Source organism: Periophthalmus magnuspinnatus, chromosome 2 (assembly GCF_009829125.3).
Source record: "Periophthalmus magnuspinnatus isolate fPerMag1 chromosome 2, fPerMag1.2.pri, whole genome shotgun sequence".
Lineage (NCBI taxonomy): Eukaryota > Metazoa > Chordata > Actinopteri > Gobiiformes > Gobiidae > Periophthalmus > Periophthalmus magnuspinnatus.
The window spans coordinates 2941978-2958702 of NC_047127.1; the positions used below are offsets into that span (position 1 = coordinate 2941978).

The following is a 16725-nucleotide window of genomic DNA, read 5'->3' on the forward strand; positions in this document are numbered from 1 at the left end:
AAAGAATCACAGAGGAAAAAATCACTGCATTCATAAGTGGAGTCAATATGTCTGCCAAAGATGAGCTATTCTGCAGTAGGGATGCACCAATCCTGCTTTTTCTGCTCCGATACCGATGCCGATACTTTGGCTTTAAGTATCTGCTGATCCCTGATATCATAGAACAGAGACTGGAAATATAGTTGATTCCCTTTAAACACCTTTCATATGCATGGACTGTTTATATAAATGGACTTAGCAACAACTTGTAATATTATTTAACCACAAAATATCACGAGGTGTTTGGGGCGACACTGTCCAGTATATCATCTTTTTACATCGTCTTATTACATAAATTTAAATCCAAAACCAGTATCATATGGGTGCATCACTTTTCTAAATTCTAAATACTCATTCTTTGTCGTGTACAGGAGAATCAGCGCCAGAATACCAGATGGCTTTCCAGGCGGAGGCAGGGAACCACCCGACGTTTGAGGACATGCAGGTCCTTGTGTCCAGGGAGAAGCAGCGGCCCAAATTCCCAGAAGCCTGGAAAGAGAACAGTCTGGTGCGTTTATGTGGGGAATGGAATCTAGGTTATAACGAGGAATAGGAAAAAGAGCATCAGCAAATTATGAAACTACACCTGTGCTGAGCTCACTGAACAAAATGCAGGTCTAGCCCATTGTGGCATCTGGGAATGATAAGTGAATTTTAGACATTACAGTTGTGTAGGAGGAGAGGTTTTGCGGTGGGATTAACTCGTTTGTTCTTTCAGGCTGTTCGCTCTCTGAAGGAGACGATGGAGGACTGTTGGGATCAGGATGCAGAGGCTCGACTCACTGCTCAGTGTGCGGAGGAGCGACTGGCTGAACTCCTCCTCATCTGGGACCGATCAAAATCTGTCAGCCCCACCCTCAACCCCATGTCCACCACACTGCACAACGAGAGGTACAAAACTGAAGCATGTATACACTCAGTTGTGTTCAGTTTATTCACACACCCTCTGTGTCTTTTAGGAATCGCATGACACCAAAGTCCGGACAGTACACAGACCATCCCTCCACTTACATAGAGGAGCACGAGGGCGTGGCCAAAAACACACAGGCCGACAGCACTAATGCTGTGAATGGCAGAGCAATGGGTGGGGAGAGGAACCGAAACTCTATCAACCAGGAGAGGCAGCAGCAGGCCAACGCACGTCTGCCCAGCCCAGAGGGCAGCAGCACCAGTGGGCCAGGGATGAGAGGAAGTCCCTCAACCACAACCACCACCACCATTTCTGAGTCTGAGGGGCCCACTGTAGCAGCCACTGTCCCTGTGTGTCTGCACCTGACCCAAGAGGACCTGGAGACCACCAAGCTGGACCCCAAAGAGGTGGACAAGAACCTCAAAGAGAGCTCCGATGAGAACTTGATGGAGCACTCCCAGAAACAGTTCTGCTCTCCAGACCCGCTTAGCCCCGGCAGCTCCAGTTTACTCTATCCACTCATTAAAATGGCTAGTGAAGTGTCCGGCCCCTCCGAGCCCCCCGCCCCCATTCCAAGCACCATCTTCCCCCTGCCCAAGCAACAGAACCTCCCCAAGAGGCCGTCCAGCCTTCCCCTGCGCAACAAGCCCGCTAAGAAAGAGTCCTCCTCACTGAGGTTTAAGTTCGGCCGCTCGGGGAAATCTAACCTACGGCAGGTGGAGGGGAACAAGGTGAACACTGGAGTAGTGGTGCCCGCTCACACTGTGGCAGAGCCCCATAGGCCCAACGGCACCAACAATCTACCCGTCCTGAGAGACGTGCACGTGAACGGAGCTGTGAACGGAGCCGTGAATGGCCACGCCAGCACCATCTCCACCATCAGCAGCGGCTCCACGGGCTTCAGCCAGAGCACGGGCGTCCTGAGGTCCGACGACAGCCGCCTCAGCCTCGGGGTCATCACTGCCAGTCCAGACGAACACGAACCCCTCCTGAGCAGAGAGCGGGAGCCTCTGGACCCCTCCACGCTGCGCTCGGCTCGACCCAACACTAACAACAACAACAGTAACACGGGCCACGGCCAGGGCAACGGAGAGGGCGAAGGGGAGAGCGACGCGGAGGAGGAGGGCAACAACACAGAGGGACCAGGCAGAGAAAGCACAGGACCCCCAGGAGAGAGCTCCGGGCTGGGCAGCACACAGGGGGACGCTCCGGTCTCCATGAGAGGAGAGGCTCTGCTCCGACAGCCACGCGCACGCCGGCCCGAGAGACCCAACTCCCTGGACTTGTCCTTCACCACTATGGACCTGGCCTCTCTAGGTGATTTTTAAATACTTGTTATAAGCTCACCACCACAGACTGTTGTACAAAGACACACACTCCACACACGTAATGCATGAGGATTCCAGTTTTTACACTACAAAGATATTTTTCTACATTATCTACACTAGTCTGTTGCATGCCCACTGGTTTGTGATGTGCCACTTTAGCTACTGACCAGTGTCCTTCCTATTCCCCAGGGGAGGGCCTGGTTCAGCCAGATGGGGCCCTGGGTTCAGGAGATAAAATCAAGAAACGCGTCAAAACGCCTTATTCAGTGAAAAAGTGGCGGCCGACTACATGGGTCATCCCCACAGACACGCGCGAGCCGGAGGTCAATAACAACGGCTCCACCCGCGGGCCAGGGCACAGGGACAACCGGCCCAAGTCCAGTTCGGCTTTGTATCTGCGAGGGGGGGGCAGTGACACCCACGTGTGACTCCAGACCCCCACGGCACTCAAAAGCACCAGAGCGGTTGGGTTGTGTGTGAGCTCTCGAGAGGATGCTGTGTACAGTTCTAGGTCTATCGCTCGTGTGTGTCTTTGACGATGGCATTGCTTTAAATGGAATCCAGCTATGCAGCATTCTCACGTGCTTCTTTTGTCTCCATGCGTTCGTTCATCAGCCCCTCTTTGGTTCTCATCACTTGAACTGTTCCAAACTCGAGCATAGCATCATTTTAAGTTTTTTGTCTGTGCACTTTGAATGAGAAAATCAGTGTTTTAGAGAGAGAAAAAAAAATTAATCCTGTCTGACACGACCATGACAAAAAGTGGTCTCTAAACTTAGAAAGGCAAAAACAAGCATCACCACTCAGAGCGTTCATCCTTCCTGTTTCGCTGAATCACGCTCTGTAAAAAAAAAACAAAAAAAAATCTCGGTCTTAAAAGACAGAACAAACCATTTGAATTTTTTGTATTTTTATTAATGTGTATGCAATCTCCTTTTGTCTATGTATTCATTTTGTACCATGATTTTTAACTGTGCAATAGGAGTTAGCTTTTAGGTGCTTTTTATGTTTTTTATTTTTTTCGTTTTCTCCCCTCGTCATGTTTTGTCAATCATTCTTGCACTTATGAATAATCACAATCATATGTAAACTACATGTATCCCTAAATCATGAGGAGACGAAGGACGACAATCCCTTATCCCATCTTCTCCGAACGGCTTTTTAAGTACAAAATATCCCCCAGTCCTTATTAACTCGAGAAGTGGATTTTTTCCCTCGTAACTTCTGCTTGCACAATTCCACAAGAGTCCTACTACTACTACACTACAATCACCAGTATGTAATCTACGGGGCGGGGGGGGGGGGGGGTCTTTTACAATGGCCCGCTGTTTAACTTGCTGTACCGCGATCACCTGACCTCACTGTGGACTGTGTGTGTGACTGAAACACTATATAAAGCCCAGATCTGCTCCTTTTGAAGAGAAAAAAAAAACCCCGAACCCGTCTGAAGCACGCTGGAGTTTATTTTCTCTGCTTCTCTCTCTCGTTTCATCCAGTTTTCGAGTGATATATTTGTGTGCGAGGACTGTCCGTTTTCCTTCTGTAATCTCGGCGCTGCTTCAGGGCATATGGAAAAAGAATCTCATTTATGTTTTTGTAATCTGTAATTTGTAAGAAAAAAAAACCTTATGTATGTGTATTACTGCATTCATATTTGCATCATTTTTATGAAGTTGTGTTATGCATTCAATGGACACGGCCTTTCCATTGCTATGCGTCCTGTTCGGTACCGTTTCTGTAAACATTTTTGAGTCAATATGAAAATAAATCTCGAATAAATGTCTGGAGTAATTGTTCCCTAGAGTTGGATTTGACTTATTTGGACTTTTGTTTCAGCTCTGTTTTCAGTTTTTGAAGAATCTGCTGCTTTTAACCAAGACTGTACAGAGAAATGGACATAGCTAACGTGCTAGTCGCCGCGTTCTAAACAGGAAGTGAGCATGGACGCGCTTCCGGTTCCATCAACTCTGGCTTCAATTCACTTTCTATTGAAAAACCGTCACTCCTCTTTGTAACTGCTGCTGTCAGACTCGTCATTTTGATCGTTTTTTGACCCGCCCTACACGATCCTGATGTTTTTATTTTGCCATTGCGTCTGTAAATCTTGGCTCCAAATTAGCCGCTATAACTGCTAGCCTCGATTAGCTTCATTTGACTGAAGCTGAACGCCGTGTGCGACGTCACACTCAGTCCACGTCTTTATACAGTCTGTTTTAACACGATTGGTTAAATGAACTGATTTTGACATTTTGATCAGAAACCCTTTTAAGCCTGTCACAATAATCACTATATCGACTTGGAACATACTTTTTTTTGGGGTCAGTACTTATTAGGAACAAGTAGGAAGAAGTTTTTGTTATTTTTCCTGTTTTACGATTAGATTTGAGCCGGAGAGGGTCAAATACATAACTTCCTATGACTCATTATAGATACAATCTGAGTTGAATTCTGCTGTTATGATTAAAAAACACATTCAGAACAGCTTTTTTGGAAATAATTCTACTTTAGGGTTGTTATGTCAGTAGCATGACATGATGAGTTTCAGTATTATTGCTTATCTGTATTTTCAGCGATATATCGGACTTCAAAATGTGTATATGTGTGTGTAGATAGATGATAAACGATAATATTGACACTAATTATGCCACTGACGCAAAAACCCAAGAGCAGATTTGTATTTTGTGCTTTTGTTTCAGCTCTGTTCACTTTTTGGAGAAACTTCTGCTTTAAGATGATTGGTTAAATGAACTGATTTTGTCATACGGTATTGGTTAGTGAACATTTTAACGTTTTGTTTTCGGTTTTTAAGAGGTATTAAAGGTCCTATATTACACAAAATTGACTCTTGTGAGCGTTAAATCATGTTCTAATGCTGTTACCTGCTCAAAAACAGACCTGGAGTTGTGTTTTGTTTCATTCACACGTTTGAGTAACACTTTATTATTAGTCTGTCACATCTCCAAAGCTCAAAACGCTCTGTTCCACCTTGTGATGTCATGAAGTGGTAGTTTTCAAGTTAACAGCTCCTTTTACCTTTAGTTCAGTAGAGTTTGGTAATTCCAGGGCTGAGATTATCCAAATTAATCTAGAAATGAAGGTGTATGGAGTTCCTGTATTGCCACATGATGACATCACAAGGTGGAACAGTGTTTTCAGTTTGAGAGAAGAACTAAAGAGCCTAAATATGCAGGATTTGTGTGTTAAACATGTGTGAATGAAACAAAACACAACTCCAGATCTGTTTGTGACGAGGAAACAACATTATAATAAATATAATATGGGCTCTTTAAATATTTTTTTTTACGTTTTTAAGTTTTATTAATAACACTAACAATGTTTATATTTTACTTCAACAATACACTCCTACTATTATATTTTTATTTGATTTGTTTTATTAAGAAAGTGTTGTCAATACATCGCCCAAATATCCATATTGCGTCTTTTTTTGTTCAAAATATTACCAAAGAATTCTGTATTTTCTTACAGTTGGTCCATATAGGCTTCGCACAGTGGAATAAATTGACATAAATTTCAATTATTTATATACAAATGTGCCATATTACGTCTTTATAAACTCATTCACCCTGCCAAAAAAAAAAAAAAACTCCCTGTCCACGTGTCGTTCGCTGATGCCGGCGCTAGGGGCGACATTTCCCTCGCGCTCTTGTTTATACCTGTCCTGTCTGCTCCACGCGCCCTAGCAACTGCAGCATCAGCACGAGCGCCAGCGACGGGGCCTCTACGTCACTCCGTCTCCTGTGCGTCAAGCTGCGTTCACGTCCAGCTCAGACACACCGGAAGTAACGTGAGACTCAAAACAAAAGGAACTGGATGAACCATAAAGACGTTCAGCGTTTATGTCACGTTTTGTACAAATATATAACTGTGAATAATCTTATTTATGTGAAGATTATTTAAGATATGTAAAGTAGGAAGAGTCTGTGGGATGCCTGCTTTTATCTGCGCTCCCCCATTAATAAGAATAATAATAATAATAATGTTACAGTAAAACAAGAACTTTAAACCAATACTAATTGCTAAATGCTAAAAAAACCAAAACAAAACAATAAGTTTTTCTAAATAAAAAGGTCTTTAGATTAGCTTTATGTTTATTTGATTGAGAAACCATGAATCTATCCATAGTAATTAGTTACTTTGGCCTGTTATAAACCCATTAAACAGCATGTATATAGTTTATATTACTCACCAAGTTCCATTTTTCTTTTTATTCTTTACTGTTGCAACATTGAAATTACCTATTGAGGAATATTGTTAGAATAAATGTTATTTTACAGCCAAAATAAGACTTTAGATAGATGCTTTAGGCTCTTATTAGGTTAAATATTGTAATACATGTGTGAAAGTGTACGTTAGCAGCCATGATTCAATGATTATGTTTAGAACAGCTCTATATAAATAAAATGTACTATTATTATTACTATTTAGAGACGCTGGAGTTTTAAAGGGCCCACGTTACTCTGTTTTTTTATCTGTGTTGTGATAATGTTGTTTCCTCATCACAAACAGACTTGGGAGTTTTGTGTTTTGTTTCATTCACGCATGTTTAACACAAACACACCTGAATATTTAGGTTGATTTCTTCTTCTCTCAAACTGAAAACACCCTGTTCCACCTTGTGATGTCATAATGTGGTCATACAGGAAGTGCTCCACTGTGTTTTTACACTCCACATGCCTTCATTTCTAGAATCATTTGGGTCATTTTCGCTCTGAAATTGCCACTTACCTCTACTGAAGTAAACGTAAACGATAGCTGTTCACTTGAAACGCACCACTTCATGACATCACAAGGTGGAACGTCGCATTTTGAGCTTTGGAAACATAGACAGACTAATAATAAAGTGTTACTCAAACATGTGTGAATGAAAAAAACAACTCCAGGTTTGTTTTTGAAGCGCTAACAATGTTATAACACGACTTAACGCTCACAAGACTTAATTTTGTGTAATTTAGAAGTAACATAATATCGAAAAATTTGAAAAAAATGTAAAATTAATATCAATCTATGTTCATTCCGCTGTATTAAACCTGTTTTTCACGTGTTGTAGCGCGGTTATAAGTTTACCCCCACTTTTATTTTGAAAGTGACTTCCGCCGCGCGCGCTTCCGTCATGTGACTTGACCGTTGGTCCTCAGTGTCGGCTAAACCAGCATCATCTCCGCCCTCTTCTGCCCGTCTCTTCTCTTTTTCTGTCCGTCTCGTCTTTTCTATCGCCTCTCCCTCGCCGCTAAACGCAAACGCACAGGTACTTTTAGCATTTCCGTTCTTTTATACACCTCACGTTTGGACCTGAGCGCGTTAAATAGCTTTTTTCTCCCCCCCCCCCCGCCGCCGTCGTGCCGCATCAGCCGTTACAGAAAAACATCCATCCACAGCAACGAGGAGGAGGCTGGCTGCAACACAGATACGCCCATTCTGACACCTACTGTATCAACACGAAGACACCGACACGCTTTTTATACGTGTTTGCTTTTAAAGAGGGCTATTTTACTTGTTTCTTGCTGTTTTTCCTGCTCCCCCCCCCCCCCCAAAAGAGCTGTGCGTCTGGAGGATCTGTGCCAGAGTGTGCCACAGTGTGCCAGCCGTGCGTCTCCCTGAGGTAAGCGTGTTTTCCATAAATCATTGTCTCCATAAATCCTAATTTGCCTGTTAAATGCTGTCTGGATGGGCACATGTTTTCCTCCAGGTTGTTTAAATGCAAATCTGGTGTTTTGTGTGCGTAAAAGTGCAGGGATGGAGAGGCGCGCGCTGGTTTTCTAGTAAACACAATTGGCCTACATTATTTATTTAGTGCAGACAGTGGTGTGCACAGGGCTGTGGGCCAATGGGCTGTTTGGGTGTTTTGTCAGCCTAAGAACAGCTTTACTATTAATATTAAGTACTATCCACTTTAATCACATAGACCTGTTATGATTTTATTTTAATGATCTTTTTTTAGTACAGTTTTTCAGCATAATTTGTAAAGTAAAATAAATAAATAATAAAAAATATACTAAATAAATACATAAATAAGACAACAGACAAACATAATACAATAAATTAATAAAATCATATTAAGTAGTAATATTCACCTGTTTGTCAAAGCACTGTACTCCAACCTGTTGTGATTTTTACATAATTCATAATAGCACTAATATTTAATAATTGTAACTGGAAATTTGGCAAACAAAAGCAAAACAAAGCTTAATTCCAACCCACAGTGAGGATCATTTTGGCTGTTAAAGACGTATAGGCAACAGGAATCATGGGAGTTATGAGCGTGTGCACGAGGCCTTATACAGTATGCAGTGTTACTATGAGGCACTGCTGTCATGAACTGCTGACTGGCACATCACATATGATTATACAGCTCAGTTAGCACTGGAAGTACAGTATCCGGCGTACTACTACTACTACTACGACTACTACAGCTACTGCTGTGGCCTACCTCCTCCTGCCCTGTTTACTACACGCACATATGCTGCTGTGTTAATGAATATCACTGGGGCCGTTCCTTAGCAACAGTGATGTGTTCTGGTCCTCCTGCCAATTTTAGCCCCTGGATGTGCAGGGCCGTCCCCCCAGCACCGCGTGTTTGTCTCTGTTTGTCTGTTGTCAGGACAGGGATAATTAATGCTGCTGAGTTAGGAGTTTTTATTAATGAAGTGCATTTGTCGTTTTGGAATGGGACACTCTAAACACACAGGATGCACTGTGGGTAAAATAGACATTGATCAATCCCAGACTGCCATAGTGAAAGGAGCAGATAAATCTATGTGTATTAGTGTTTGCAGTTGTGTAAACAGAATCAATACAATGCTTTTTACATGTGATTATTTCAATATTTCATTTGAATAAACCTTTAAAGTCGTATCAGCTGGAGTGTTTGTAGGGCACATCAGCCCTGCTCCTTATTCACACACTTAAAGCCCAGATCTCATGAAATAAACATGAGAGGAGATGTGCTGATGCGGTCCCACGCATAGCGCTGGTTAAACATGTATTCATCAGGGTCAGTCGGGCAGCGGGCACATGCCCTCAGTGCCCCCCACACTCTGTCCCCATTTAAGCTCTTTATTCCATTAACCCGGGCGCGTGGAGCCGTATGGAGGGGCCATGTTTGCTCTGAGCAGTGCAGGCTGGATTAGGATCAATCTGGAGGTGCTCCCAAACCTCGACAGACAGACAGGGCTAATCCCCCCACAGCAGCGCCAGGGCGGCTCGTTTGTTGACATGTTGTTGTTTACATCCCCCTCTTCCTGTGTTGTTCTGTAGATATCAGCAGACATCCTGTAGGTCTCCTTCAGTCTTGTGCTCCGTTGCATCGTGGATTCCTCCCAGCCCTGCCCCTCCTCCTGCCTCCCCATTCTCCTGCTGGTCTCCTGCCATCGTGTCCAGCTGTGGCCCACACAGGGCGCGACCGCTGGGGCTCACCTGATCGGTCCCTGGCCTCAGGACGACAGCCAGCACCAGCACCAACACCAACACGTTCCCTACATGCGGGACAAAGCCACGCAGGTCAGCCCCCTCAGCCTTAAATATGTCCTCTGCTCTTGACACTCAGAGTGTCTTTCCCTCTGATAAGTCACTTATAAGATAGTGATTAATGCACAGAGGTCAGGAGCCATTGCAGGCGGTTGCATCATCTGTGGTGAACACACGTGTTCTAAAGCTCCTTAAGACGCAGGCTCAGTGTTACACCAAACACTACAGAATCTGTAGCTGATATCTCAGATTTCCATTTCATGTTTTTATTATGGCTCATCGGGGTTTTAAACTGGATCAGAATCTTTATTTTTGGGTAATTACTGTGTGTGTGTGTGTGTGTGTGTGTGTGTGTGTTACAGACCCCCAGGGCCTGGGCAGATGAGAGGAGGAGGGGCTCTCACAAACGCTCGGCCTCCTGTGGGAGCACTGACCAACTCAAAGAGGTCTGTGTGCAACTCTCTCTCCTCTCTCTCTAATGTCTCTCCTCTCTCTCCTGTCTCCTTGCGCTCTTGTCTCTCTCTCTTGTCAGTCTCTCTCCTGCCTCTCTCTGTCTCTCTCTCCTGTCTCTCCCCTCTCTCTCCTGTCTCTCTCTCCTGTCTCCTTGCGCTCTTGTCTCTCTCTCTTGTCAGTCTCTCTCCTGCCTCTCTCTCCTGTCTCTGTCTCTCTCTCTCCTGCCTCTCCTGTCTCTCTCTCTCTCCTGCCTCTCTCTCCTGTCTCTGCCTCTCTCTCCTGTCTCTCTCTCCTGTCTTTCTCTCCTGTCTCTCTCTCCTGCCTCTCTCTCCTGTCTCTCTCTCTCCTGTCTCTCCTCTCTCTCTCCTGTCTCTGTCTCTCTCTCTCCTGTCTCTCCTCTCTCTCTCCTGTCTCCTTGCGCTCTTGTCTCTCTCTCTTGTCAGTCTCTCTCCTGCCTCTCTCTCCTGTCTCTGTCTCTCTCTCCTGCCTCTCCTGTCTCTCTCTCTCTCCTGCCTCTCTCTCCTGTCTCTGCCTCTCTCTCCTGTCACTCTCTCTCCTGTCTCTCTCTCCTGTCTTTCTCTCCTGTCTCTCTCTCCTGCCTCTCTCTCCTGTCTCTCCTCTCTCTCTCCTGTCTCTGTCTCTCTCTCCTGTCTCTCTCTCTCCTGTCTCTCCTGCCCTCATTGATCCACGGGGTTGTGACGTTGCGTTCCTTTCTTTCAGATCGCTAAGTTGCGTCAGCAGCTCCAGCGCAGCAAACGCAGCAGCCGCCATCGGAGGGACAAAGAGCGAAAGTCTCCGTTTAATGGCAGCCACACCATCATCCAGTCCCAGGTGAAGCTCACGCTCTGAGGAGGAGCCAGGTCATAGGTCAAGACCAAGTCATGTAGAAGTGACGTAGATTCAAAATGAGACATATTTTGGCCACAGTAACAATACAAATCATTTTCATCGTTTTATTTTTCTCATGAATTTTGTGGATTTATTTTAGTTTTGCTCAAAGTTGAAGCTTGAACTCAAAAACTTTAGTCAGGATGTTTCCACGAACATGATAAAAATAACCCCTCAAATCATATGAAAAGTACTTTTACTTTTCAGTCCTGTTCAAAAATGTAGTGGAGTAGAAAGTACAGATACTGCTCTCAAATGTAGTGAAGTAAAAAGTATCCACTGTAAAAGGTACTTAAGTACAGATAGATAAAAATTCTACTTAAGTACAGGACTTTACTACTTGCACTTGGTTACGTTCCTCCTCTGGTTATAGCTGATGGAAAGATGGAAGACGCTCCACTGTTTCCTGTCTCTGTTTGATCGTGACCTTTATGACCCATGACCCTCAGTGCTGGACACCTGTTCCTCTTTTTGCTGGACACCTGTTCCCAGTGGAGTCTGTCGTCCCGCTCTTTCTCTTTCTCTTTCTCTCCTGTGACATAATGGAAAAGCACAACTGGCTTCACCATTTGCTCAGGGATAAAGAGCATTTCAAACTGACGCTTTTAGATACATCTATTGAGCGCTGTTAACGGGAGTAGACGAGACTTTCCTCAACAGTTTCACTTTAATTTCGAGCTTAATCAGAACAAGTATAAGATCTCATTATGACATAAAGAAAGTCCTGTTATTTTGTGTTTGCAATCTACGTTCTCTCATATCTGTGTCAAGTATTGAATCACTTCTTTAGTATCAAAATCAAGTTTGAAATTTTAGCCGGGGGAGTAAACAGGGCGAACAAAGGGGTCTCTTGTCCTGGGCCGCAGCGTTTTGGGAAGGGAGGGGGGTCCATGTGAGATTTATTGCCCCGGGCCCCAAAATGTCTGTGGCCGGACCTGCTGTTAATGTTAATGTGGTGATAAACTTTTATAATCCTGTTTTTAATGTTTTAAATGGACCTAGGCGGTTGTTTGTTTGTTTTGCTCTTAGTTTTGTTTGTATTTTTCATTTTTTTCACTGTGATTGGGCTCTCCCTGTATAAAAAAAATATTATAAAACCCAAATAATCAACCTATTTATTTAAGAATATGAGTCTGAGCAACATTTTTAATAGAAACATGTCGATCAAACTGGGTGAATACTGTGTTACTATTTCTTCATGCATTATTTCTGTGTGTTTTACAGTCTCCTATGCCCAAAACCATCTTGATACCCATCCCAATCGGTAAGTCATCTGCCCCTCGTTTCCGTAACAGTGTGGAGGGGCTCAACCAGGAAATCGAGCGTCTCATCATCCGGGACACCCCTGAGAAGGAAGAGGTGATTGTTGTGAGTTTGGTCTATTTTGGTCTACATTTTCTTCAGCAAACCCACATTAGAAGGATTATTTCACAGTTGTTTTCTTGTCCGTTCTCCCAGCCTCAGGACGTCCCAGATGGGCACCGCGCCCCCCCTCCCGTGGCCCCCCAGCGCAGCAGCAGCACCCGCAGCATTGACACTCAAACGCCCTCAGGGGGCGGCCTGAGCGGTAGCCATAGCAACTGCAGCAGCCGTCCCGACTCCATCTCTCCCTCCTACCTCACGGTTCTGAACGACACGAGCGGAGGCAGCCCGTACGAGGACAAAGGTAGACCCTCGGCACGCATGCCCCCCCTGCTGGGAGGATCTGTTATTAACCCTGACCCCCCCTCTCTCTCTGACCTCGCAGAACTGGGCCCCTGCTCGCCTCTGCCCAAATACGCCGCGTCTCCCCGGCCCAACAACAGCTACACCTTCAAGAGAGAGCCTCCAGAGGGATGTGAGAAGGTCAAAGCCTGCGAGGAAAACATGTGAGTGCAGTGTGTGGGATTAGAACATGGATTTATGAGATATAAAATAGACGAAGATGTTAAATCAGACCTATCGTGCTTTTGTGTCGCTCTAATCTACAACAACCATGGATTTTTATGTTATAATTTACACATTTTAAATCACAATATTCATCTGAAACGTCTTAATAAAAGAAACAAGTCCACTGATTCCGTGTTAGAAAACTGCGGTGTCCAATAGGAGCCGACGTCGCCGTAAACGTCACCGCAACAAAGAGCCGTGTAGCTGTCGGCGCCCCCTGTAGTTAAGAGAGAATAGAATTTGTTGGGTCGTCGTATCTGAAATCAACCTCCTATAGTCAAAACAAGCTGGGTAACAAATCATACTGTACTTTTTTTGCTCCTTGTGTTATTATAAACCAGGAAAATAAAGAAAATAAACATGGAACGAGAGGGTGTGTCCAAACGTTTCACTGGTAGCTGCATATGAAGTAACATTATACATATATGAAGTACTTTTTCCACCACAGTCTCATACAGATCTGTGGGAGTCTCTTGAGGAGGTGCTCCACTTTTGTATCTGTGACGGATGTTCTTCACTTTACACAGTTTATTATTGCATCAGTTTAACCGCGTCCACACAGTTCCTTCACGTCTGCGTCCTAAAGCCAGAGGAGACATCGTTTTGTTTTGGAGGTTTTTTAATGATGTCATAGTCTCAAATGGGCGGAGCAAAAGCCAGTTTTCCATATTGATTACATTGTGCTTTGCTATGAAATATCCCAACTTGTGAATTCCTAAATGTTGAACCTGATCATTTCTGTTCGTGACGAGCCCCAAGAACTCACTGCGTTACAACAAAAATCTCAGTTGAAAAGAGAAGAAAAGATTCAAAAGATTTTACCCGCCCTCGTCTGTGTTAAATACTATTGGCCAAAACAATGTTGTGACGTCATTTACAACCCGGCAATAGTTTCTGTACACAGCACCAACCTAGCTAGCTCACTGTGTCTGAAAGCGAATGCTAACTTTTATTTAAAAAACCCTCAAGTATAAAATGAACAGCCTCTTAAAATTCAAACTGATTAATGTAAAGACACTTGATTGTTTTTGTATGTAGATTAGTTAGCATTAGCGTTAGCCTCCCTTATAAACACAGAAATGTCGTCCACTGAAGTTTTCACCTCACCTAGTCTTTACCGTACACCATCAAATCCCCGTCTTATCTTTAAATATGTTTTCATTCTAGCACAAAACCCCATAGAGACAGAATTGGACAGGAAGTAGTGATGTAACAGCGAGTTTGCCAGACGCTGTTGCGCTCAGAGCCTTTTGAGTTGACTGTTTTGTCTTTTGCTCTCAGACCCAAGCCTCTGCAGGAGATCCCGCCCTTCCTGTGTCCCGACCGGAACAAGGTGAACTTCATTCCCAACAGCGGCTCTGCCTTCTGCCTGGTCAGCATCCTCAAGCCCCTACTGCCGGCGCCCGAGCTCAGCTTCCGTCCCGGGGTCGGCCTGCGGAGCCTGTCCCCGTCCCTGGTGCCTCTGTCCACTCAGCCCTGCCTGCTGGAGGAGCCCGAGAGCTTCTGAGGTTCCCTTTTGGACATCAACAAAACGTTTGCTCCAAAACAATTGCCTTCAGCATGCCAGCTCTTTCTCTGATGTCCCTCTATCGTTGAAGCACTACCCACTGCCTCTCCTCAGACCTCCGCTCCTGTGTGGCAGTTTGCAGTTCACATCTCATCGCTTTCTTCTTCTTCTTCTTCTTCTTCTTCTACCTTTAGCGCTGGTTATGTTTGGGTTTGTAGGCGGAACGGGCGGAGGACTGACGTTTAGTTCATCATTATACCATAGCGCCTTTCCACGGACATATACTTTTTCTATCTGTAGTTATTTCTCTTGTAATGAAATAATGCCTTCCATCAAAAAAAAAAGAAAAAAAAAAAAAAAAACGTAACCGGTTTCCTTTGGCGACCAAGAAATTGACCACGGAGGCGAATTTTGGTGCTGCCAAATGTATTTTCGTAGCAAAACTTGAAGGGTCACAAAAGGAGACATTTTAAAACGTGCCTGCTATTTTGGACCGATCCGTTTTCCCCAGAACAAAGTGCTCGGATCACGTCCCGATGTGGATCTCCGCACTCTGTTACCGTAGATACACAGAAAAGGGGCGGGCGCTGAGATGATACTGTTAAATAACACGTTGGAGCATCTGTGAACCTAATCCAAATATGTTTTATACTTTACAAACCGCTCGCACTCTGCTGGAGATTGTGGAGTGGACAGTCGTTGCCTTCTTGCAGTAGTAGCAGTGAAGCGCCCCCTGTCTGTGCTGTGTATCTATGGGGAAGTGACCCGGGCCAGTGGTGGAAAGTAACAAAGTACTTTTAGGTATCTGTACTTTACTTAAGTACATTTTACAGTGGATACTTTTTACTTTTCCTTCACTACATTTGAGAGGAGTATCTAGACTTTCTACTCCACTGCATTCTTGAACACGACTGGAAAGTAAAAAGTACTTTTCAGACGATTTGAGGGGTTACTTTTACCATGTTCGTGGAAATATCCTGAGCAAAACAAAAATAAATACACAAAATTCATGAGAAAAGTTAAGAAGTTGATTTGGATTGTTACTGTTGAACAAAAAACACTTACTTTTTAATCTTAAAGTGCATTTTTAAACAGTTACTTCGATTTTTTTCATGTGTTACTTCCTCTGTATCTGTTATCTGTACTTTTACTTAAGTAACGGCATTGAGTACTTCATCCACCACTGACCCAGGGCTAAGAAACGGGCAGCTTGTTCGACCTGTGTCTGCTCAGCCCCCCCTTTGCTACAGATGCCCTCCCACTCCCTCCCCTCGTCCCTCTGTCACTGCCCTCCTCCTCCTTCTGTTCCTCCTTCTGATCTTTCTCTCTTTTTTGCTCTCCCTCTGCAGCTAGCTCCTGCTCTCGTCCCTAATGTGTCGCTCAGCTCGTGTCGTCGTAGAATGTTAATGCTCGGAAGATCCTGCCTCCCTTTGGCTTCGCAGGGACAGGAGCGCGGAGAGGTCAACCCAGTCTATCAACAAAAAAAACAAACAAGAAAGAGATTTACGATTAACTTTGTATTATGAGATATTATGTTCTCCAAAGAGTCAAAAAAAGCACATGCGGATTTGGGCAGTAACAGTTATACAGTGCAATAGAAAGTAGTTTTGTCAAAAGTATCGAAAATCAGATGCTAATCGATGCTAAAGCTAATACCGAAACTAGATATTTATTTAAGGAGGTATCGATACTGCGAAAAAACACATTAACGGGACAAACTTTGAGCTTTCGTGAACAGTTTTAGTGCCATTTTGAGCTTAATCAAGATCTCATGAAAACTCCTATTATTTTGTGCATGAAAATTTACTAAAAAAGTAGCATTTTAGTTAGCGTTCAGTTAGCATCGTGGTATCGTAATTTTAGGATCAAAATCGAGTTGGAAATTTTAGTCAGGGAAGTAGACAGTGGGGGACAAAGGGGTGTGTTGGCCCGGGCCCCAGTGTCTTAGGGGGCCCCAGAATTGGACCCTCTTCCTATTTATTTATATTCGAGCGGGGCCCATGTGAGGCTTTTGCCCCGGGCCCCTGAATTTCTGTCTACGGGCCTGATTTTAGTATCGTGACGACACTACTACAAAGCAATGCAGAATATATTTATTATAAGTACTGAAGATTTTAAATGTAAATGTAAAAGTAACAGTTCCTCCTGTGTTGTTTTAGAAAAAAAAGTGGTATATAAAAAAAATG

At 44.1% G+C, this 16725-nt stretch overlaps 2 protein-coding genes across 2 annotated transcripts in view; both read left to right on the forward strand.

The window, feature by feature from the left end:
* The window catches only part of LOC117383994 (bone morphogenetic protein receptor type-2-like), a 40193-nt gene extending 36133 nt beyond the window's left edge, over positions 1-4060 (forward strand). The window contains exons 10-13 of the mRNA XM_033981256.2: positions 411-547; positions 758-930; positions 999-2266; positions 2467-4060. Of these exons, the coding sequence (XP_033837147.1) occupies positions 411-547; positions 758-930; positions 999-2266; positions 2467-2705 (1817 nt within the window). The 3' untranslated portion in view covers positions 2706-4060. The remainder of the gene's footprint in view (positions 1-410; positions 548-757; positions 931-998; positions 2267-2466) is intronic.
* A 3371-nt stretch (positions 4061-7431) lies between these two features.
* Positions 7432-15325, forward strand: fam117ba (family with sequence similarity 117 member Ba). The gene is made up of 8 exons (XM_033981267.2): positions 7432-7897; positions 9553-9795; positions 10125-10208; positions 10936-11046; positions 12328-12471; positions 12562-12769; positions 12851-12971; positions 14314-15325. The coding sequence occupies exons 2-8, from the start codon at positions 9775-9777 to the stop codon at positions 14537-14539; spliced, it is 915 nt and encodes a 304-aa protein (XP_033837158.1). The 5' UTR covers positions 7432-7897; positions 9553-9774; the 3' UTR covers positions 14540-15325.
* The last annotated feature ends 1400 nt before the right edge of the window (positions 15326-16725 follow it).